A 24776-nucleotide genomic window follows, 5' to 3' on the forward strand; every position below is an offset into this window, starting at 1 on the left:
GATATCAAAAATAGTTTTTCAGGATCTATGGAAGGAAATAGTAAAAATTGTCTACCACTATTTTCTCCAACAGAAGAAACAGCGAAGTATTCTTCAAGAGAAGCCTGGAGCCCAATATCAGTTTAGTATTGGATTTAACTACTTCTTAGTTAAAGAAAGATACTAGGATTTAGTCATGTGATTTAATTTCTGGAAAACTACTAAAAAGTCATCCTGTATCAGAAACTATTTATAAGCAGAGGTTTGTTCTCCAAGCTTGCTGCTTGGCTCCCAGATGTTTTGTTACCAAACTAGATTAATATCTTCAACCCTGCTGAAGATGTTACCTAGTTTGGTAATGAAATGTCCAGGAGACAAGCAGCAAGCTTGGAGGACAAACATGTCTAAATCTACAACCCAAGCTATGAATATTCTCTACAATTTCTGTTTATGCTAATAATCCAATAAGTAAGAATAGGACAAGTGGTAAAACTCCAAATAAAATGTGATGTTAATTCACTACTTCCTTCCTTTTAGAAGGAAAATACAGGAACAAAGAGATGGAGTTACAGTAATCCCCTATACAAAGATGCTGTTAAACTTTCTAAATAAGTACACTTGTTTCAATTTTAGTCAATCTCAGAATTACCTAGTGACACAAACTGGAGTCTTTAATTTCATATATCAATAAATACCTGATGTATCTAACATATGAAAGAAAGGGGATTATCAAGTTCCAAATAGCATCCAAAATTAAATCAGAGTGCAAGGCAAAGTATTGCTCAAAGTTCCAATTTATTAAGAGAGCCATGTTGGCACATCTGGGAAAACTCAAATCTGAAAGCTTCCAGGTTTTCCCACCTAGTTGAAAGTTCAAGAACTTGGCCCAAACCCACAAGTCCATCACATGGTCCAATCTCCCATTGCCATTCTGGCAGTTCCACCCATCCAGTTCCGGTCAATTGCAGAGACAAAGGATGACCTTGGCTTTCTAGAAAGAATTTTGTTTTGGCTACACAGTAAGTAACTCCGTACAATCCCCCCTCCCCTTTTCCCACAATAGAAAAAGGCATAGTAGAATAAGAGATAGGCAGGCCAAAGATTCAAAAGAAAGCTGCAGGCCTGATAGGTGGCTTTTCCTCCGAAGAAAAGTATATCCTGAAAAGAGAATAATGTGGGGGTTAAGCATAACTAACCAGCTTTGGCTTATCAGGAAATTTATCATGGAATTGTTTCACTAACCTATCAGCTTTTACATTCCAACTTTTCACCCAAGTAGCTTCAGATAAAGGGTATCACTTCCAATGCACTAAATATTGCAAACAACCTCTATACAATCTACAGTCTAAAATTTTCTTCACTTCGTTGTAAGTTTCTCCTTCTATCACTACTGAAGAAGGGGGAGGCTGGATCAATGGTCTTTGGTTGGACCCAATCACTGGCTTCAGTAAGCTGCAATGAAACACTGGTTGAATTTTCCCTAGAATTCTGGGCAGACTGAGCTGAACCGTAACTGGGTTAATTATTTTCACTATTGAGAAGGGACCTAAAAATTTTGGCCCTAATTTCTTGCTAGACATCCTTAACTTTATATATTTGGTAGAGAAGAAAACTTTGTCCCCCACTCGGAAGGAGGATTGGAGCGAGCGGTGCTTATCCACTTGTTTCTTGTATTCTTCTGCTGCCTCTGCCAAAGCTTTTTTTGTATTCTCCCACCCCTTTTTAAGAGTGTCCATCCATTCAGTCAGAAACATAGAGGAGGGGGGCTCTCTGGACAGTTCAGACATGGGAACAAATTCCATGCCACTGGTAAGTTGAAAAGGAGTTAATCCAGTGCTGCTATGGACAGCATTGTGATACGTGACTTCGGCAAAAGGTAGCAAGTCCAACCAGTTTCCTGCTAGTAATCAACATAATGGAGGTATTGCTCCACCATTGCATTCGCATGTTCCGCTGCTCCATTCGTGTTTGGATGGAAAGCCAAACTAAGTCCTTGCGTGGACCCAATAGCCCGCGGGAACTCCCTTTAAAACTTGGCAGTGAATTGAACTCCGCGGTCTTGAGATGATTCTCTTGGGTACTCTGTGTAGGCAGTAAATGTGTTTGACAAACATCTTCACAAGTTTTTTTAGTGGATTGTAATACTGAGCAAGCGATGAAGTGGGCTTGCTTGGAATAATAAGTGGATGACTGTCCAGATCACTTTATTTCCGCTGCTGTCTGGAAGCTCTACAATGAAATCTATTGCGATCTCCTCCCTTGGTCAGCTAGGACTAGCCACCGGTTGCAGTAACCCAGGGGGCTTGCCTGGCCATATTTTCATGGTTGCACAAGTGGCACGGCTTTTCATGTAGTCTTCCACTTCTGCTTTCATTTTCGGCTACCAAAATTGACGTCTGACGAAGTGAAGTGTTTTTAGGAATCCAAAGTGACCTCCCAATTTTGCATTGTGGCTTCGCTGTACTAATTCCAGCCTCAAGTTCAAAAGGACGTACAGTTTGGATCCCTTCCTAGCTAAGCCATCTCTCATTGTCAGGATGACTTTGTTGTCGTTGAGCCAGGGATCGGTTGGCAGCGCCAATTTCATTGCTGCAGTCAGCTTGTCCTGGCCAAGAATAGGCTACTGCCTTGTCTGGCCTTTGGTGACTTGAGCCGCCTTTTGGTTGGGGGGGGAATGATGGGGTGAATCACTTATTCCCTCCTTTGTCATACTGCAGTTTCCTCGATAAGGCATCTGCCAGCAAGTTCTTTCTGGAGGGATGTGCTTCAGTTCGAATTTAAACCTTCTGAAGTATTGTGCCCAACGAAATTGCTTGGGAGACAGTTTCCACAGGCTTTTCAGGGCTTCGAGGTTTTTATAGTCAATCCAGACTTCGAATGGCATGTCACCCCACTCTAGGAAATTTCTCTCAAATGGTCCACCTTCTTTCCGTGGTGGTGAGTTTTTTTGAGACACATGTGCACGGCAAGAATTGTCCCTCTTTGTTCTTCTGCAACAGCACTGCTGCTAAAGCCACATCACTGGCATCTGACTGGATTATGAATTGCCATTCTGGATCGGGATGTTGCAGAATGGGCTCTTTGGCAAAGAGCTGTTTTAATTTTTCAAATATTTTTTGATGGTCTATTGTCCACCCAATAGATTGGTTTGGCTTTGGCTTTGTCGGGGATGGCCTGTTTTTAAAGTTCAGTCAAGGGCAGAGCAACTTCTGCAAAAGCCGGAATGAATTGCCGATACAAGTTAGCAAATCCCAGGAAACTTTGTAGCTGTTTGTGTGTACATGGGGGTTGCCAGTCTAGCACCGCTTTCACTTTCCCTGGGTCCATTTCTTTCCCTTCACTGGAAATACGATAGCCAAGGTAATCCAGTGAGGTCTTGTGGAATTCACTTTGATAGTTTAGGATAGAGTTTGGCGGTTAGAAGTTTTTCCAGGACCTGCCGCACCAGCTTTACGTGTTCTTCTAGGGTCTCAGAAAAGACAAGGATGTTATCAAGGTAAACGAGCACCCCTTTGACAGGTGCTCATGCAGCACCTCATTAATGAACTGCATGATGACTGCAGGGGCATGACTTTGAATTGGAAACCACCAAGGGGGCAGTTAAAGGCGGTCTTCCATTATCTCCCTCTCTGATGCATATACGGTTATACGCCTCTGCCAAGTCCAGTTTGTGGAACACTGCCTTTAGTTAAGTGGTTCAACATGTCCTTCATGAGGGGAAGGGATACTGTATTTTTCAGAGTATAAGACACGCTTTTTTCCCTCAAAAGAGGCTGAAAATCTGGGTGCGTCTTATACACTGAATACAGCATTTTTAGCCTCCTGTAACCCCACCCCCTTTGCAAAAATGGCCATGCATAGCCTTTAGGAGGCTTCCAGAGTGCTCATGGGGGCTGAGGAGGGCAAAAATTAGCAAACAATGGGCCGTTTCCCCCCCCCCCGCCCCCATGAGCACTCTATAAGCCTCCTAAAAGCTATGCATGGTCTTTTTTTGACAAGATCTGCAGAGGCTGTTTTTGGGGAGGTCTGCAGAGTTCAAAAACTTTTTTTTTAATTTGCCTCTTCAAAATATTGGTGTGTCTTATACTCCCAAAAATATGGTAGGGGTTTTTTACGCAAACGGCATTGATCCCTCGGAAGTCAACACAGAGCCTAACCCACCCCACCCCACCCCGTCTTTCTTCTCTTTGAAGAGCATGGGGGCTGCTATTTCTGAATTGGCTGGCTGGATAAAGCCCCGCTTCAAATTGGCAATCCTTAATTCCGCTATGTCTTTAATAGCCATTGAGTATTCCGCTATGTCTTTAGGAGCCAACTACTACAAAATATGTCAAAAAAAATCCAATCTGGTGGTGTGATGCCTTGACCTATGACAACAACGACTTACCATCATAATTCAAAGTTTAATAATGATAGTAAGTTAAGGACTGCCTGTATCTTCCACTTAAGGAACTCAAATAGCCATTTACTGATATAGGTTAAAGCAAATTGTACCAAATGTATTAGAGACCCAAATTCAAATCCCATTCTCTACTTTAGCCCTCTAAGACCATGTGCCACTCATATGTGTTGCGAGTTCAAGTCAATGTTTTTAAAATTACAGTATGATGTTGGTATAATTACAGGAAGCGTTTGGAAATGGTATTTTTCCTCATCTTATTTGGGAATCCAGTCTGGGGTCCAGACTGTATTAATTTCCTTCATCTATTATCACACAATAATTTAAGTTCCATTCAGACTTTCAAAATGTTATCAATACAACTAGGGAAAGAAAAAAACAAAAATGTAGCTGTTTTGTTAATGCTCTCTTTATATTCTTTATTTTTTTTCCCCTCTTCCTTCTTTTGTAAGCCATCCAGAGTCCTTCAGGATTGGGCGGCATATAAATTTTAATAATAAATAAATAAATTTTAATAATAAATAAATAAATTTTAATAATAAATAAATAAATTTTAATAATAAATAAATATTCAAGGTGAATTTCTGAAGCAGAAAACCTTCATCCTATAATTTCCAGGTAATAGCAATCCTGGTAGTATAAGAGATAGTCCTCAACTTACAATAGTTCATTTAGTGACCTTTAAAAGTTATGACACTGAAAAAAGTGACTAATGACCATTTTTCACACTTATGACTGTTGCAGCATCCCATTGTCATGTGATTAAAATTTAGATGCTTGGCAACTGGTTAATACTTATGACTGTTGCTATGTCCCAAGGTCATGTGGTCCCTATTTGCAACCTTAACAACCATGTCATTAACTTATTAACTGTAATGATTCACTTAACAACTGTGCTAAGAAAGGTCGTAAAGTGGAGCAAAGCTCACTTAACAAATGTCTCAGTTAATAGAAAATTTGGACTCAATTGTGGTCGTAAGTCAAGAACCACCTGTACACTGCTTCACAGTGCTTTATAGCCCACTCTAACCAGTTTACAGAATCAGCAAATTGCCCCCAACAAACTGAGTTCTCCTAGCGAGACTCGAACTGCCAGCAGAGCAGAATTAGCCTGCAATACTGCATTCTAACCACTGCATCACCATGGCAAATGTTGCCACAACTATTTTCAATAGTTACAAATAAAAATACATACTTATTGATTAAAGAGGATACATTTGGCCATTATCTAAAAGTAAAATTATTAAGTATGTGAATTCTTTTATCTTCATTGTAACAGTATGTAATACCAGCATTAAATAAGAATAAAAAAACCTTTTTATGCTTTTTATTTGTTTTTCATAGTCATAAAAAAGCAGCTTTTAAAACTTAAAATAAAAAAACGAATGTACTATCAGCAAATGTAAATGGTCTTAACATAACTTCCAAAAGAAAACGTGTACTGTTGGATCTAGTGAAACAAAAGTTAGATGTAATCTGTCTTCAGGAAACCCACATTAAAGAAAAATACAATAACCTGTTGGTCTGTCCAAAACTAGGTAAAACATTCTGCTCGTCAGCACAAACCAGAAAAAGAGGAATTGTAATGTATATAAAAGAATGGTTGAACCCCAAATTAATATATGCAGACAAAGACGGTAGGGTATTAATGGTGGAGATAATTAATGGTGGGAAAAAAATTTTACTAGTTGGAATCTATGCCCCAAATCAAAAACAAGAGAGATTTTATATTAATCTATATAAGAGGATAAATGAAATAGAGTGGCAAAATATATGTATTCTAGGGGATTTCAACGCTATAGCAGACGGTAAGATGGACTATAAGAGTACTCACAAGAAAAGCACAAGAAGGAAACTACCGTCTGCCTATGTAAATATGGTGAAGGATCTAGATCTTTATGATGTCTGGCGAGCAATGAATGACAAGATGCAACAGTACACGTTTTACTCCCATCCACATAATTCATGGTCCCGTATCGACATGGTTTGGTCAAACTCGGAGCTACTCATGGATACTGTAAATATTGAAATAATAACCAACAAGTGGGCCGATCATCACCCAGTCTTATGGCAATGGAAAGGGAAGGCAAGGATAAAAGCTAGGTGGACATTAAACCAGAACATACTACAAGAGAAACAATTTGTACAACAAATAGAAAAGGAATTGGGCTACTTCTTTAAAGAAAACGGTAAAGAGCAGACCTCAATACAAAATGTTTGGGACACGATGAAGGCAGTCGTGAGGGGAATATCCATAGCCTATATAATAAGAAGAAACAAAATACACAGGGAAAAACTTAATACACTGAACAAAGAATTAAGAGAGACGGAACTGCTGACCCAGAAAGAGCCAGAAAATAGTAGACACAGGGAAAAAGGAGAGTTAATTAAACACCAAATAAATTTGATCTCTCAAGAGGAAATAGCACAAAACATTAAGAGAATGAAGCAGAATTATTTTGAACATGCAAATAAAACTGGGAGATGGTTGGCCCACAAAATAAGAAAGGAGAAGGTCAAAAGAATTATTAAACAACTGTATGACGAGGAGGGGAATTTGAAACAAGAAATAGGAGAAAAGAAAAAGATAGTACAGAACTATTATAGGAAACTATATAAACAAGACGAAATTAATGAACAAGACATTAGAAAATACCTTATAAAGCAGAAGCTTCCAGTCTTGTCGGAGGAGATGAGAGAGATGCTCGATAAAGAAATCACACAAGAACTGAAAAAGGCCATTCAAAAACAAAAAAACAATAAAACACCTGGGCCGGATGGGCTTCCGTCGGAAATATATAAAAAACTTCAAAATACCATAGAAGACAAATTATTAGAACTATGTAATGAGGCATTACAAAATGGTAGGGTCCCAAAATCATGGGGGGAAGCTTACATCACCCTAATACCAAAGGAAGAGGCGGACAGTAGCAAGGTCCAAAATTATAGACCCATATCCCTGTTAAATGCAGATTACAAAATCTTTGTATCAATATTGGCGGAAAGACTAAAAATAATATTAAATCAGAGTATACATTCGGATCAAAACGGCTTTCTCCCAAAAAGACATATTAGAAACAATACAAGAATAATAATTGATACCTTGGAATTCTATCAAACAAGATCCGAGAAACAACTCGCATTAATCTTTGTCGACGCTCAGAAAGCCTTTGATAACCTAGATTGGAACTTTCTAACCACTCAACTAAAAATGATGAAATTTGGCGATAAATTTATTAGGATTATAGAATCTATATATTCACGGCAATCTGCAAATATTATAGTCAATGGGGAACTAACGGAGAGGATACAAATTTGAAAGGGTGTTAGACAAGGGTGCCCGCTCTCCCCACTACTATTTATTACGTCACTAGAGGTCCTTTTAAATCGGATAAGATCAAATCAGGAAATTAGGGGCTTGACCATAAAAAGAGAACAATATAAAGTACAGGCCTTCGCGGATGACATGGTCTTTATCGTAGAAGACCCCTTGCTTTCAGGACCGAATTTGATGAAGGACATTGAGAACTTTGGGTGTGTGGCCGGTTTAAAAATAAACAAGGAAAAAACAAAAATGATTATAAAAAACTTCCCCAAAAACCAGATTGGAGAACTAGAGGAAACAATGGAATTAAAGGTAACTAAAAAAATTAAGTATTTAGGGATCGGGCTGTCTGCGAAATGCTCTTCCATAAAAGAAGACAACTATGATAAGTTGTTACAGAATACCCAAAAGGACTTAAAAACCTGGTCAAAACTACAACTATCACTGATGGGAAGAGTCGCAGTAATTAAAATGAATGTTCTGCCAAAAATCCTCTACTTATTTCAAACGGCACCGGTCAAGCTAGGGGAAAAATTTTATAATGATTTGGACAAAATGATTCGAAACTTTATATGGAATGGTAAAAAGCCCAGAATAAAATATATGCACCTGCAGGATAAAAGAACTCAAGGGGGAATGGGATTACCGGAATGGAAAACATATCACCAAGCAGCAACAACTATGTGGATAAAAGAATGGGTAATGTTAGCTAATAAAAGAATCTTAACAATAGAGGGCCACGACCTGCAATACGGGTGGCATAACTACCTATGGTGCGAGGGAAATAAAATTCACAATTATTTTAGTAGTCACCATTTAAGGGGGGGTATTGATTAAGGACTGGCTCGAAATTAGAAGGAGATACTACACGCAACTACCTAAATGGATATCTCCGACGGAAGCCCTGATATACCCGAATTTGATAAACTTGGATAAAATTGTTACCTACCAACAGTTGCTAGACGACCAAAACAAACTAAACCCCAGGGAAAATTTGGCTGATAAGGGAATAAACATTGATTGGTGGCCATATCTCCAAATTCAAAACAAACACAAATTCGATCTAGCACAACCTGGCTTCCAGAACAAGAACCAGGAATTAGATAAAATTTTAATTGGACCAGATGAGAAATTAATTTCAAAAATATACAACTGCTTACTGATTCGAAAAACGGAAGCAGAAAGGGTAAAAGAAGTCATGGTAACCTGGGCCCAAAACATTGGCCACACAATAGACCTAGACGACTGGGAAAGAGTCTGGGAATGGAACCTAAAATTGACAAAGTCGACGGCCTATAAAGAAAATATATATAAAATGTTCTACCGCTGGCATCTTCCACCGACAAGACTGGCGAAAATGTCTTCAAAAGTTTCGGCCATATGCTGGAAATGTAAAACGGTGCTGGGCACGTATTACCATATGTGGTGGACGTGTCCGGTAGCCAAAGCATATTGGAAGCAAATACTAGGATGGCTGAATGGAATCCTCTCAATTAAACTATGCCTTAAGCCGGAAACTTTCTTATTAGGAATAATAGATCAAAAAATTTGCAAATCTGACCAATACCTCCTAGTCCATATTCTGACAGCGTCAAGGATTGTTTACGCACAGTGCTGGAAGAGTGAAAATGCCCCCACCAACACTATGGTGATGAATAAAATTTTAGAACTAGCAGAAATGAACAGACTGACGATGCGAATTAATGACAAAGAAGACACAGACTTTTATACAGTCTGGGAGAAGCTATACAAATGGCTTGATGAGTCAGTGAAGACCTAGACATAAAAAGAGACAGCTGACTAACCTAATACGATTAAACTAATAACTCAAATGAACAATATACAACAACTGAGAGATAAACGAAAGGAGAAATGTATCAGGGGCGAGAACCCACCGTCGAGCAATTTTGTTACGCTACAATGTTGGGAAAACTTTAAAAAGCTGATAGGAAATCCGCTATAATTACCTGCATGAAATTAGCGATCAAACTTCATTTTAGATGAGGCAAGAGGACTTATAATCCTTGCCTCTTCAAGCAAGGAAAGGGAAAGAAAACCAGGTTGTCCTCAGCAGAGGGAAATATGTAAATGTAATAAAGGTTAGAAGGGAGGGAGGGAGGGCAGTAGGGAAGTCAGGATGGAGAGGAGAAAGGAGAGGAATAGGAAAGGCAGAAGAAGGGGGGAAGGATAAAGAGGAGGAAGAGAAAGAAGAGAAGGGAAAGAAGGTGGGAAGAAAGAAGGAGAGGAGAAAGAGGAAAAACTGGGGAAGGAAGGAGGGAGGGAAGAGAAGAGGGTAGTAAAGAGGGAAAGAGGGAGGGAAAGAAAGAGAGAAGGAGAGTTGAAAGGAAGGAGGGAAGGAGGGAGGAAAGGAGGGAGATTAAAAGGAAGGAGGAGGGAAAGAGGCAGGGAAGGAGGAAAGGTATGTGAGAAGGAGGGGGGGACCGAGGGAGAGAAAGGACGGGGAAGGAAAGGAGGAAAGGAGAAAAGAAAGGAGGGAAGGCAGGGGAGAAGGAAGTAAGGGGGGGAGGGAAGAAAAGAGGGAGGGAAAGATACCTAACCTTTGATGTTTATAATGATTTGATAGTATGGGAATATCTCGAAATGTAGTTGTATTGTTTGTTACAAGTTATGGATGTTGTATTTTCTTTTTACCAATAAAATCTTTAAAAAAAAAAAAAAAAAGAATAAAAAAACCTTTTTATGCTTTTTATTTGTTTTTCATAGTCATAAAAAAGCAGCTTTTAAAACTTAAAATAAAAAAACAGTCATTTTGTGTTACCCTTACTTCAAAATCCAAATCTCACTGTTTTTTTCTTCCCAGAAATCAGCTAGTCCATTCTTAGAACAAGAAACGTTATAACATAATCAAGTAACTCAGCAAGTCTTTAGTTCAGTTATATTTATGCTTAGGGTACCTCCCAAATGGCACAGATTCAAACTACTCCTGCAGACTTTGGTTTAAGGTTGCCGTACTATAAAACAAATGTGACACAATGTTTTCTTCCAGTTGGAACAAGACAGAATGGAAACAAATATGACTGGATCATATGAAAACCTCAAAAAACAAAATTAAGACTAAAGCCAAAGGTGGGCAACTTTTACAGAAGGATTCTCTAAACATAATTAACCAAAAGCAAGGATGGCCATGCTTTGCAAACATACTTATTGTAAAAAAATAATATATGCAATACTGTAATCACAATTACCGTGTTTCCCCGAAAATAAGGCAGGGTCTTATTTTCTTTTAATTCCCTCCCCCCAAAAAATTTGCTTGGGCCTTATTATCGGGGGGGCTTATTGGTTTGGGGTTGTCGGGTGGCTGCTCTCTTGCGAGCGGGCACCCGAAGAGCCAGGCACAGCCTCAGGGGCAAACGGCTGTGTTGCGCTGTCGCAGTAGCGCAACAAAGCCGCCATGAGGTGACCACACTCATGAACAGCTGCCCGGCAATGCCCCTTTCCAGCTGGGCAGAGCGCCACTCACCAGCCCAGTAATATCCCAAAGGCACTAAGCCACCTGGCGCTCTGCCAGGCTGGAGAAGTTGTGCGAGCACTTGTTCTGCCTCCAGCCCGCGTACCTCCCTGCCTCACCATACACAACTCTCCCTGCAGGGCTGGGCCAGGGTTCCGCTAACGTGGCCCCGCTGCCGTCGCCATGCTCCAAGCATAACTGGCTTCCAAACTCCGGAGATCCGATGCAGTCTTCCGGCAGCGGCCGCTCTGGGACTACGCTCTCCAACAGCCAGCCCACAACCATAGAGCGTAGTCCCAGAGCGGCCGCTATCGGAAGACTCAGCAGCGGATCTCCGGAGTTTGGAAGCCAGTTATGGTCGAAGCATGGCAGCGGCGGCGGCGCCCTGGCCTAGCCCTGCAGGGAGAGTTGGGCATGGTGAAGCAGAGAGGCACGCAAGCTGGAGGCAGAACAAGTGCTCGCGCAACCTCTCTTTCCAGCTGGGCAGAGTGCCACGTGGCTTAGCGCCTTTGGGATATTACTGGGTCGGTGAGTGGCGCTCTGCCCGGCTGGAAAGGGGCATTGCCAAGAGGCTGCTCTTGAGAGCACCCCCGGCTCCTGCGGCTTTGCGCCTTCGGGATATCGCTAGGTTGGTGAGTGGCGCTCTGCCTGGCTGGAGGAGGGGTTGTCCAGGGGGCTTATTATTGGGGGAGGGCGTATATTTTTGCTCACATGAAAAATATAGCATGGTCTTATTATCAGGACATTTTGGGGAAACACGGTACATTTCTAGCCACAATCACAGTATTGTAGTATAAACTTTTGCTTTATTCATACTGGCAGAGAAATTAAACTATCTGAGCCTTCTGAATATCTGAAGCACAACTTGATATGGCTTTATACAGAAAAGAATCATGTATCCTATGAAGAACATGATATGTGAACCCTATAAAGATGTAACTTCTTCTTTCACTATCCATCTGGCATGCTGATACTACAAAAGAATCTGTTGCAAATTCATTACAAGCTGAGAAATTAAATAACAAGTTTTTCTTCTTGTCATCAAGAAGGATAAGGTAGCAGAGAATGACAGAGAATAATCCTAAATACTGATTCAGTAAGAAAAATCATGCATGCTAAGAATCATAGAATAGTAGGCATTTCTATTTAGTAACTATTCAAAGGAAGAACACAGTGTTTTCCTTTATGGGAGAAATATGGGCAGCAAGACAGATAATAATTTCAATTTAAAAACAATATCTTCTTCCTCACTAATGCAATACAGATAAGTCCTTGACTTACAACAATTCATTTAGTGACTGTTCAAAGTTACAACAGCACTGAAAAAACTGACTTACAACTGTTTTTCAGTTACCACCTTTGAAGCTTCGTCATGATGTGATCAAACTTCAAATGCTTGACAACTGGTTCATACTTGTTGCTATGTCCCAAGTCATGTGACACCCTTTTGCAACCTTCTGACAAGCAAAGTCAATGAGGATCCTATATTCACTTAACAACCAGGTTACTAACTTATCAACTGCAGTGATTCATTTAACAACTGTAGCAAGAAAGGTCATAAAGTGGGGCAAAACAAATGTCTCACTTAACAACAAAAATATTGGGCTCAATTATGGTTGTAAGTCGAGGACTACCTGTAGTGGAAAAAGAAAACATGCAAAGAGACAATTGCTGGATTTATGTTTGCAAATTACTATTGTGTGATGTTTGCTTTATGCTTTATATAAACCTAGCTATTTTAATGTAAGAAATAAGCAATACTTAAACAAGGCATGATTTAGCATTAAATATGCATTAATACCATCAGTGAGAATAGAACAACAATCAGTGTCTCTTTTTACTTTTCCCATTAGACGAACCCCAGAAAACATATCTTTTCCTATGCTCTCAAACAGAGATGAGATAGTCAGCCAGCACTTGAACCCAAAAGAGATTTGCCAACATTTCCATTCTCTCTGTCAGTTGTGAAACAGAGCTGAAGCAGTATAACTACACATACAGTATCCATTACAGATTCTTCTTCTGTGTCCCTTGTCTTGCATTATAACTGCCCTTGGCTTTTGATTCCTTACTTCCCGTATCAGTAAACTTCATATTAAAGTCTATAGTGCAGTAATATTGTAACTTATATACAACCATGTTACTATAATTATAGTTACACTATTTTGACACAACACATACATGTACTTTAAATAGGCAATATGTTGCAGTGGTTAACATGCTGAACTAAGATCAGTGATTCAGGTTCAAGTTCACTTTTAACCTTGAAAATTCACTACTGGCTTAAAGCCAGTTACTTTCTCCTAGTCCAAATCTATCTTTCATGGTCATTATTATGGGAATTTAAACAGAGATTCCCTATGAAAAATAGTATTTAAAACCTACAAGATTATAACAGTTAAAAACAGACTATCACCAAAGCACCCACATCTAATATCCTTTGGGTATGTTGGACTATTATCTACAGCAGCATGGCCATTTACAAAGCACCAAAAATATTGATGTGCTGTTTACGCGTAAGCAAAAACAAAAATATAGTTATATAAATCAGTGAAAATATTAATGTTATAATTTAATGAATTTTGCTGCCACAATCACTAAAGGAAATCTAGATGGTATAGATTTATTGTAAACTATATTTACAATGAGACTTTATTCCATTAATAAATCTGACAGCTTTTAAGGTACCACAACGTACTTTAATTTAGTACACTTGCATCATACCTTTGTTCTGAGAGCTTAAAGTACCGTGCATGTTGTTTCCCATCATTTTAACCTAAAATAATGTAATATCGACCATTGTAAGTAATAGTCATGGTTTTTGTTGTAATAAAATAACAAAGCCATGATTTTGATTGCACAAAGTATTACTATATTATTTAACTCTGGATTAAAGAAAACAAATAATTTTACCTATTTATCCTTCTCCAATTGTATTAATAAGAGGCAGTCTCCTTGTACTTTTAGTCTGTCATCACAATAAAATATAAGGGGAATACCTATGATACCATACAACTTAAAAACAAGTTGTAACAGAGCACAATCCTAACATAGTACAATAAAATAAACTGACATTTGCCTGCCCGAGGTTAATAACCCAAACTGTCACAGCATTTATTATACATATATTTTGGGAGGCAACATCTTGAATTAATATATCCAAGTGTAAACAAAAAGTTCCAGCTCAGCACTCACAAAAGGTGTGCAGAACAGGAGATGACAGATTAGTTGCCATCGAGCCAATGCCAATTTTTAGTGATTGCAGGCATATACTTCAGGATGGAACAGGAGATCACACTCCAGTTAAAAACCTAGTGCAGATAGTCCTCAACTTAAACTGAGCCCAAAATTTCCACTGCTAAGCAAGACAGTTATTAAGTGAGCTCTGTCCCATTATACAACCTTCCTTCTCGCAGTTCTTAAGTGATTCCCTGCGCTTGCTAGTTAAATAGTTAAGTGAATCTGGCTTCCCTATTGACTTTGCTTGTGAGACTATGGCAAAGCAAAAACAAGACCACAGGACACTGCAATCTTCATAAAAATGAGTGGTTACCAAGCGGCTGAATTTTGATCATGTGACCATTGGGATGCAGCAACGGTCATGTGTCAAAAACCATTATTTTTCCATGCCACTTGTCACTTCCAACGGTCACTAAACAAATGGGTGTAAGTCGAGGATTATATGTACAGTGGCTGGAAGAAAAAGCATCAGCAAAGTTGGCTAGCAGTTTTCCCGCCAGGACGATGGGGGAGAAAGGGGGGGAAAAACCCACATGAGGGCAGAGGGAGATGAGGAGGACAACGATATGAACTTCCTCGGGGCAGCTGCCCCTTCCCTCAAGAGGCAGCTGAGGGTGCTAAGGAGACCGTTGAAGCACCGGAAGTAGCGCGAGGCACACGAGAGGCAACTCGCGCCAACGGCCTCTTCTCTTTCCCCTCCTGAGGGAAGCAGAGCGCTCCGCTTTTCTCGGGAGTCCCGCGTAGGAATCCCCATCACCCAGCCTTGCGGGAAACCCGCTAGCGGATGAGAAGATGCCTCGCGTATAACGGGAAGAGGGAGGAGGAGGCGGGAAACGAAGCCGCCGCCGCCGCCGCGGTCCCTTCCCTCAGCACAATGGCATCTCGGGCTGTTTCCTTCCCCTCAGACGGCGGTAAAGAAAACCCCTCGACCGCGGTGAAGCGGCAGTTGAAGCTGCAGGCAGCGCAAGCTGAGAGGCTGGGGGATAAGGGGAGAAGGAGTGTATGTCGCGCCTGCCTCACCTGTTTGCCCCGGTAGAAAAGGCGCTGCAGTTCAGGGCTTACGCGGAAGCTTTCCTGGATCTTTTCGCGGAGACTTTCAATCTTGGTCAGCCGGCTGAGGTCGTCGATAGTTTGGGTCTGGGCACCATCGATGGTCCGCACCTGGATCCACATGGCGCGCTCCCGAAGGAGAGAGGGGGGGGGGAGGCAGAAAGACCGGGAGGTTCCTACCTCCGGATTTTTCCACTTGGCGAAGCGGGGGTGGCGATGAGGAGCTGCTGCCTGAATCTCGAGGACCGCCGCGGCGCGAGCCGCTTCTGTTACCGACCGGCCTTCCTTCCTTCCTTCCTCTTCCCCGACCCGCCAGCGGTCTCCACTCTTCCTAGGCTCGCCCACCGATCCCACCCGCCTCACTCGCGACCCACGGGCGGCAACAGTTTTCTCGAGCCACCCCCCGGAATGGCGGCAAACCCTGTCAGACCTTGAGTAGGGAGCTGCCGGCTGGGCTAAGCTTAACGGGCGCCGGCAGGAGCCATGTCCTCACCCCGAGGACTGTTTACCAAAGCGCCGCTCCTCTCACATGGAGGTCACGGCGCCAACGCTGATCTCGCGAGACGAGCCCAGACCACCACAAACCACCGCCATCCACGAGCGCCCCCACCCCTCGCCACGACCTTAAAGAGACAATAACGGCGGGCGGGGAAGGGAGGCGCGGAGACGGCGTTTCACGTGCTCAAATCCCTCTTCGCGCCTCTCCCAGCACTCCCGGCCTAGCGCCACGCCCCTTTGCGCGCGACACCGCGAGGCGCCAGATCTGAGGTCCGTTGACTGATGTTCGTGGCAAATTGGGAGGTTGCGCAACTCCGCTGCCTGGCCTTAGGCTTGCCTGCATCGGCAGTGGGTTACTACCCAATCGCGGTTGCAATCTAGTAAACATCCTTACCTCTAAATAGGCATTACTCGGGGGCGGGGGGCGGTACTGAATTCAGTGAGACGCTGTTCATCCCTTATTATCTTTCTTGGAATGGCGATGCGTTGAACTCACGCGTATACACACAAACACAGATCCCGTCGGTGTATCAGATCGGTTTACGGGGACAGCACAAAAGGCTACAATTAATATTTCCTGTTCGTGGCATAAAAACCTCGATCATCCGGATTTTGCCCTGAATGGCACCAGAACCTGCGTTATGTTAACAGATAATGTTCGTGGTCCACAGATCCGCACTTCACAGCACAGGATGTACCTGAGACGCCTGTTAATTTTGTATTAATTTTACTTTATATATTTTGCACACTCGAATCTGTGGGTCTCTAGTGTTTGCAATATTTAATGACTATGTTCCACACGAATCTCTTGCAATTTGCATTTGAATCTTCTCTTATTGACAGCGCTGCAAAAAATGGCCTCCACAGGCAGCCCCTTATAAAATGTGTTATAGAAAATACAATTTTTGTACAAATTCCGGTTTTTTAAAAACACCCATCACTTCCTAGAATTGAATATAACAATATTTGGAATTCAGTGTAAAAGGAACAGATCTCAAGTGCCTACAGATTACACTTTAAAAGCCATAGATTAGGTTTCTTTTGTTATTATTCCTCTTTACTGATTTCTTCTCATGATTCAGTGCTGAGATCCTGTCATTATTAACACAAAAAATTCCAAAACCCCTCCCTCCCAAAATCAACATGACTCAAACTAAAAACTGCTTTGAACACTCTGACCACTCTTCCAGGACTCTTCTCAAACTGACCAGAGCTAGGATTTCCTATATAAATTACCTTGATCGGCTACTGCCAGTTGACACCGAATAAAAGTACACAGTGAAAGAAAGAGTGAGGGGTCCATCAATTCACATCATTGATAGTGTGCTTTTGACAACTGCATTTACCATTTTTTCACCTTGGACTGATTATTTTGGAGCTTTCTGAATTTTTTTTTTTAAACTTATCACTGAATAATTTGCTGATGTCAGAAATCTTTGCCATCTCATTGCTCACAACAATTTCAAGGTACCTGAAATCTGCTAACTTAAAGTATGTGTAAAAATCTGAGACCCATTACTTCGGTACTCCTGAAGCTCCATGGTATTCAGACCAGTTTTATTTGTAAAGTTATGACCATTGCAGTGTCTTTGAAGTCATATGATCATAATTTCCAGTGTTCCTGCCAACTTCCAAAAGCAAAGTCAATGGGGGAAGCCAGCAGGAAGTTGATTCCGGCTCCCATTGCTTTTTGCTGATCCTACTGTCATTCTGTTTCTCTGTTTAGGTAAGGAAATATTGACTTATTGAAATTCATTTGCCCCTATAGTTGTTTTCCTATTTATGTATATGCTGTACTCTTAGATAATCATAGAACCATCCAACATTGGCTGTGTGATGGGGAAATGGGCCAGTCTTAAATTTAATAGACATTCTGCATTTCCTTTCTCTCAAAGGATGCTCCAACAGGTTACAGGGTTGTGTTTGCATTCATAAAGCTAAAAAGAGGTGATCCTAATACACATCCTTGGGAAAGCCTATTTAGCATAATTTTTTATTTGTTCCTGCAGCCCTCTGTTTCCAATGCATTAATCGGTTGCAAATCTATATGAATAGCTGTTCCCTTTTTCTATTGATATTCATTTTCCTAGATTCTTCTGGTAAGGTCATTGGTCAAATTCAAAAGCTATACAATATCTAATCAGATCAGTCTATGGACATGTCTATTGAGATATGCCCTTTTATTTTTGTAGAAGTCACTTTGGTTTTTCATCTAACTAAGTTAATTTCTGCTATTTATTCAGGACAGACATTTCCGGTCCTTTATTTCCCTTTATTTTCCCTCCAACCTTTTATTTAAATGGTACTTAGATTGGTCATTTTCCAGTGTTCAGAGACTGATCATTGAGATGAGAAAGATTATCTGCTACATCACATTTCAATAGTATTTATTGTTAATTAGTAAAAACTTAGGATGATGTATTTGATTATCTATAGTTGTTTGATTTCTTTCAATTTCTCCCCTGAAAAAAACTGTTTAGTTATGGGGATTTGCCTTACCTCCTCTACAATGAATTTATGCAGATTTCATCTTGAAATAACCTAAACCAAAATCAGACTCACCACTGTCCTTGACAGTCTTACACAGATTGCTAATAAATGTATGCAGGATAATTTTTCTCTTTCAGGAGTATCAAGGATTAAAATAGAACTAAGTGCTTTGAATTAAATCTGTCATTATTTTTCTTCGAACATTTCAGACAAATCCTAAATTAAGTTGAAGGCGATAGCAATCTTCCATTATTTTCAGTTGAGTATTACTATTTCATCTATGTCAAGATTAGGTAGAAAACTTCATTTAAAAGCAGTAGAGCATTTCCAAAGCCTCCAATTTATAAACAAAAAATCCTTCAAAAGCAATGAAGCATTTCTCTTGAATCTTCACTTCTAACAAAATCTATAGTTTATCTTTTACTTCTACAGAAACCTTTTACTGCAGTCATTCTACTCATTTTAATACATCAGCTGGTTTTAGGAAATAACTTTTTTCTTTTAACTCTTTCAGGATTTATATTGGATGTGTTCAGCTGTTATATTATTGTCTAGTTCTAGTTTAATAAGTTGTCAGCAAGCAGAAATATTCAGTAGTGAGCTTCAAGCTCTGTCATTGTGTTTAATTTGTTCTCTCCTGTATCTGATGGTTGTATTGTGACTGCTTTTTTAATGATTGCTTTTATATACTTGTTGTTTTATTTGTTATATGTTGCTTAGAGTTGCTTTGTGTGAGATAGGCAGCTATATAAACTAATTTATCCTCTTTCTCTATTCCTACTACATACCCAGAAAATTCATACTTAGCTTCATAATTAATTTGAATCAAGTCATCTTTAAATCCTAAAACCAGAGATCTCTACTGAATATATTTGCAGAAGAGGTAGTCCAAGTTCACAACTGGCTTAAATGACAAAAGCTCAAAAATTGCCTTTTAAGTTCACCTGATCTCAGTAAATATATTATTGGCTGTCCATAGTTGCTTTAGAGTTGGGCACCTAAACTAAATAAATAATGATCAATGTTTTAAAAATGATTATTCTTTATTCTTCAATTGCTCACACTCACTCATGCCTTTGTCTCTCCAATTTGGGTGACTTCAGCGTGCTGTACGTGGGGCTGCCCTTGAAGGCCATCCAGAAGCTGCAACTGATCCAGACTGCAGGGTTATGTGCAATTTTGCATAACCCACAGTTGATCTGAGTTATACCACTGCTACGTGACCTGCACTGCCTCCCAATTGCTTCCTGAGTCAACTTTAAAGCCCTACATAACACAAAGTCAGGTTGCTTGTGGGACAGCCTTTCTCTAAGGGTATCAGACAGGGGTGGGTTCCAGCCAGCTTTAATGCCAGTTCGCTTGTGCGCACTCTTTGCATGCACATGCTGGATGCGCAGTAGATGCGCATGGACAGTTCAATTAAAATTGTTCTGCATGTGCACAGAACTCCAAAACAAGATAGCGACAACTGGGAAACCAGTTTGGGGGCGCTGCTGGTTCCACTGACCCAGGCTGCCATACCACTACCGGCTTGGCTGAACTGGTAGATACCCATCACTGGTAGCAAGCCATCCCACTAGTTTAAATAAGATAAGTCTACTCCAGCTCCACTTCCTTAAATTTTCCCATGTGATGGGACCTCAGAGGTGTGTTCTTGGGAGTTGCCCCAGTATTTTGGAATAGCCTACCATATGAGATTTGAGGGATCCCTAACTTCTTAGCCTTACTGAAGATTGTGATGACTTGGCTCTTCTTCTAAGCACTGGCTATGGTAGTTTTGAGCACGCATGTGTGTGTGCGTGTGCGTGTGTGTGTGTAGGGGGAGGGGGTTAAAGACTTTTTGGCACTGCAGAAACAGTGGGAAGCGGGGTGTGTGTGTTGTGTGAAGGGGAGGTAGAACGAAAGAGCCAAGCTTCAATAGCTTGCCCGAAGGAACATCTCTGTTGGCTTTGAGGGACAAGCAGAGGGGACATGGACTGTTCACCGGTGTAGATGCAATGGGGAGGGGTGTGCCTAGGGGAAAATGGGAGGCGCCCTGCCTGCAGAGGCTTCGCGTGGAAGGCGAGGGTGCAATGGCAGGGGAGGCTGGCCATCCCACAGCACAGGGCTCTCTTCCCTTACCACTTGCTGCTGCCACCCCTGCGGGATGGAGCATTACCACCCCCTCCCCAGCTGCAGCCCGGGCCTTGCCTGCCCTGTTTAGGTGGGCAGCTAGCTGGGAAAGCGGCGAGGGGGCGAGCAGCAGTGAGCAGTAAGTGAAGCAAGCACCTGGCCAGCATCTTTGCCTCCTTCCTCCGAGAGCCACGACAGCAGGGAAACTGAGGCTTCTTTGCCAGCCTCCCAGCTGGCAAAACAAATTGTCGTGGTTCTGTGGGTGTGGCTAGTGGGGGGCATGTGACTAAATGTGCATGAGTGACGTGAAGTAGACCACGCCCACTCAGTCACATGCCCCCCACCTAGCCACATCCACAGAACTGGTAGTAAAAAAATTGAAACCCACCCCTGGTTCAGAAATTTGAAAATTACTTTAAGTGAAAGAAATAAGCACCAGAGAATCTTGCAAATCTTGCAATTAAAGATAGTTTTATTGAAATCTGTCTTCCATTTTAATCTATATTAATCATTCTACTTACAGACATCCTTGTGAGAAGTACTGAATATGAATGTTAAAAATGTTACATTTTCCATTTTTGTTTATGTTGAAATTCTTAATAATCTAAATTGTCTTTTTAAATGACACATTTAATCTAATTCCTACTCATTGCGCCTGTATCTGTATTACACATTTTTTGCATTTTGGATGTTGCTATGACTTTTCACAGAGATCTTTATCTTGGAAACTATATGAGTGTTTGTGCAAAATCACTTTCAGATTTATTAGAGTAAGAGGATGAGTGAACAGTTTACACCCAAGAGGATTATTGCTTTAATTATAACCATAACCTAATACAGCAGTCTACCATATAAACTTTTCAACTTGTATTTATCTAGAATATATCTAAATATACATTATGAATATATGAAATTTTGTATCTGTTATAAAATTAAACAAGTCTGACAAAATTATGCAATAATGTGCCTCTAGTAAAATGCTAGAGGCATTTTAACATTAATGATGATAAAATAATGTAAAGCGAGGATAAAGAGAGTTACTGTAGATACCAATGATGTCTATCCTTTGCCTTTTATCCATTGGCTGTACTACTTTCTATAAATAGGACCAGATTATTTGAAGCACCATCTTATCCCAATGGGCCTGGCTTGCCCCACTTACACTGATGAAAGGGCCTCTTTGGATCCCATAAGTGAAGAAATTTTGCCTTGCGATGGTCAAAGAGAAGAGTTTTTTCTGCCATGGGTTCTGCCCCCTGGAGCATTTTACCTCCTGAACTGAGATTTGCCACCACCCTTTTAGCCTTCTAGAAGAGCCTCAAGACCTGATCTGCTGATTGGCATGGGGCTCTAATGGGAGGCACAGTATGTTAGAGGAGATTGATAAAGTGAGAGAGAAAGTTCACTCCTGTACCATCCATACTCTTGATTTTAACCTGTTAATTAATTGTTGCTAACCTTAATTTTAATACTTTTAATGTTTTACATTAAAGCTGCCCTGCTGAGATAGGCAGCATATAAATTAAACGAAATCAGTTCCAGAAGAATTAGCCTCTTCTGTTTCATGAAGCCTTTACAAATTATATTTCAGAGTGTGTGTAATATAACAATATTCTGAATTCATGTGCAAAACTTTTACTGTAGTTAGACACTTGCCATTTCTTCATTAATAAACTGCTTAACTGGTTTTTTTTACTGTTTTTTAACTGTTCATATGAGCCAACATGAAAGAATAAGCATTGGGTATGAGGAAACCAGGGCTCAGTGGCTCAATGGCTAAGACACTGAGCTTGTCAATCAGAAAGGTCAGCAGTTTGGTGTTTTGAATCCCTTGCACCGCCTAACAGAGTTACTTGTCCCAGCTTCTGCCAACCTAGCAGTTCAAAAGCATATAAAAATGCAAGTAGAAAAATAGGAACCACATTTGATGGGAAAGTAACAGCGTTCTATGCATCCTTGATGTTTAGTCCTGCCGGCCATGGAGATGTCTTTGGAAAGCGCTGGCTCTTTGGCTTTGAAATGGAGATGAGCGCTGCCCCCTAGAGTCGGCAACGATTAGCACATATGTGTGAAGGGAACCTCTACCTTTATCTTTATGAGAAGTGGGATTCTACCACTGCAGCACTGAACAGGATAAGTAGGTTGTATTGCTGTAGCATTCCTCTACTGGGTAGGGAAGAAGTTTGAATATAGCCCCGCAGCAGTACTGGTGGTTGTCTAAGGAGTCACAAAATGAATGTACAGAATCTCTCCAGGTAGTGGGGATCCAGCTTGTTTCAGGTCTTTCAATGACATGCTTGAACCAGCTGTGGGTAGAATGATAACACAGGTCTGCGACTAAAAAGCTGTTTGATTATTTTCATCTAATTTCCATGTATTTTGGTGTGCTGAAAACCAATAAAATATTGAAAAAACTTCTAGATGTCATGATTTGCCACAACATGCAAAATTGTCTTCAAATTTATCATTTTTTTTAATTTTTGGTATTTTTTTATATTATGGGTTTTTAACCAAATTTAAAGTCCAAATTACTATTAATTAATTCACATAAGTGCATTTAAGATATAAAATGCCAAAAAAACCTTAAAGGTTTGTCCGAGTTATGTAAAAAAAATTAGGACTGTAAATCTGATGGTCAGCAATATATACATAAGCTAAGCAAGTTTTAAGTCTGTGCTTCTAATGGCAAAAGGGGTTAATCTTTCCTGAAGAATCCAGTGGGAGGGAGAGACAGGGCAGATAGTAGCATCTCAGGTCAGTGCAGGGGGCATGGCCAGCACTGTGATGTCTCATGTACAGACACAGAGCTGCTCTCTCCTGCTTGCCACACTTGTGCACGAATCATCATCACTTTTTCATCGCAGTTCATGTTAGCTCATCATTCCTCAACCGTTATGTTATGGCTCCGCGAAAGTGTATTAATTCACCAGTTTGTGTTTCATCTGTGGTGAATATACAGTGTTGAAGCAACAGCAGAATATTACAGACTTTGTGAAAAAAGTATACTTTGCATACTTTGGACTAAAAATTGGAGATCAAGATAAAGTTTGGGTGCCTCATAAAGTGTGCAAATTGTGTGTTGAGGACCTCCAAAACTGGTTTAAGGGTAAGAAAAAATCTTTCTGTTATGGGATTCCTATGGTATGGCGAGAGCAAAAGACCATAGTGATGACTGTTACTTTTGTTCATGCGATGTGAAAGGGTTTACTTCCAAATGGAAGCATTCCATGTCATACCCCAATCTTCACTCAGTAATTCTTCCCATCCCCCATGGCACAGATATACCAGTACCCAAGCCCCCTGCTACGTTGGAAGAGATACCTAGCTTCGATGAAGGTGAAGTCATACCTGAACCAGATGATGAATCAAGTTCTGACTTTGAAGATGATACAAGACCAAAATTGTTTTGTCAGGAGGAGATGAATGATTTGGTAAGAGACTTGAATCATCCCAAAGATGCCGCTGAGTTACTCGGATCAAGGCTGAAAAGCAGGAATTTATTGTTGCCAGGAGTGTCATCTTCATGGTTCAGACATTGTGAAAAGGAGTAGATTCCTTACTTCACCCAGGAAGACAAGTTGGTTTATTGCATCGATGTCGATGGTCTGATGGGTCAATTTAAAATCCAATATGATTCAGAGTAATGGCGTCTTTTTATAGATTCTTCAAAAAGAAGTCTCAAAGCAGTTTTACTCCACAATGGTTTTTACTCTTCCATACCTGTAGGTCATTCCGTACACTTGAAGGAAACCTATGAGAACTTGGAATTGGTTCTTCGTAAACTTAAATATGAAGACCATGGTTGGCAAGTATGTGGGGACTTGAAGGTCTTGTGCATGCTGCTTGGGCAACAAGCTGGGTATACCAAACACCTTTGTTTTCTGTGTCTTTGGAACAGTCGAGACCAATAAAATCACTGAACCAAGAAGAGTTGGCAGCCGAAGGTGCTAACAGTCAGTGAAAAAAAATGTCATCCAAGAAACTTTGTTACCTTCCCATAAAGTTCTTCTACCACCTCTCCACATAAAATTGGGATTGATGAAGCAATTCGTAAAATCACTTCCAAGAGATGGAGAATGCTTCAAATACTTGGTCACCAAGTTTCCATGCCTGTCGGAGGCAAAATTGAAGGAAGGTGTGTTCATCGGACCAGACATTAGAAGGCTTATAGTTGTTCAAGAGATTGTCAATACCATGACAGATCCTCAAAAACC

The 24776-nt window shown here is 40.7% G+C and overlaps 1 protein-coding gene across 3 annotated transcripts in view; it reads right to left on the reverse strand.

Annotated features, from left to right (window-relative positions):
• UHRF2 (ubiquitin like with PHD and ring finger domains 2) overlaps positions 1-15947 on the reverse strand; it is an 87350-nt gene extending 71403 nt beyond the window's left edge. The window contains exon 1 of one of the 3 annotated variants that reach the window (XM_032212967.1): positions 15643-15947. Coding sequence is in view for 2 of the 3 variants with exons in the window: in XM_032212965.1 (XP_032068856.1) it covers positions 15433-15585 (153 nt within the window). In the remaining variant the exon portion in view is untranslated. Of the gene's footprint in view, positions 1-15432 lie in introns of all 3 variants that reach the window. The other 2 variants (XM_032212965.1, XM_032212966.1) reach the window with 2 other exon arrangements.
• Between the last annotated feature and the right edge of the window lie 8829 nt (positions 15948-24776).

Source organism: Thamnophis elegans, chromosome 3 (genome assembly GCF_009769535.1).
Source record: "Thamnophis elegans isolate rThaEle1 chromosome 3, rThaEle1.pri, whole genome shotgun sequence".
NCBI lineage: Eukaryota > Metazoa > Chordata > Lepidosauria > Squamata > Colubridae > Thamnophis > Thamnophis elegans.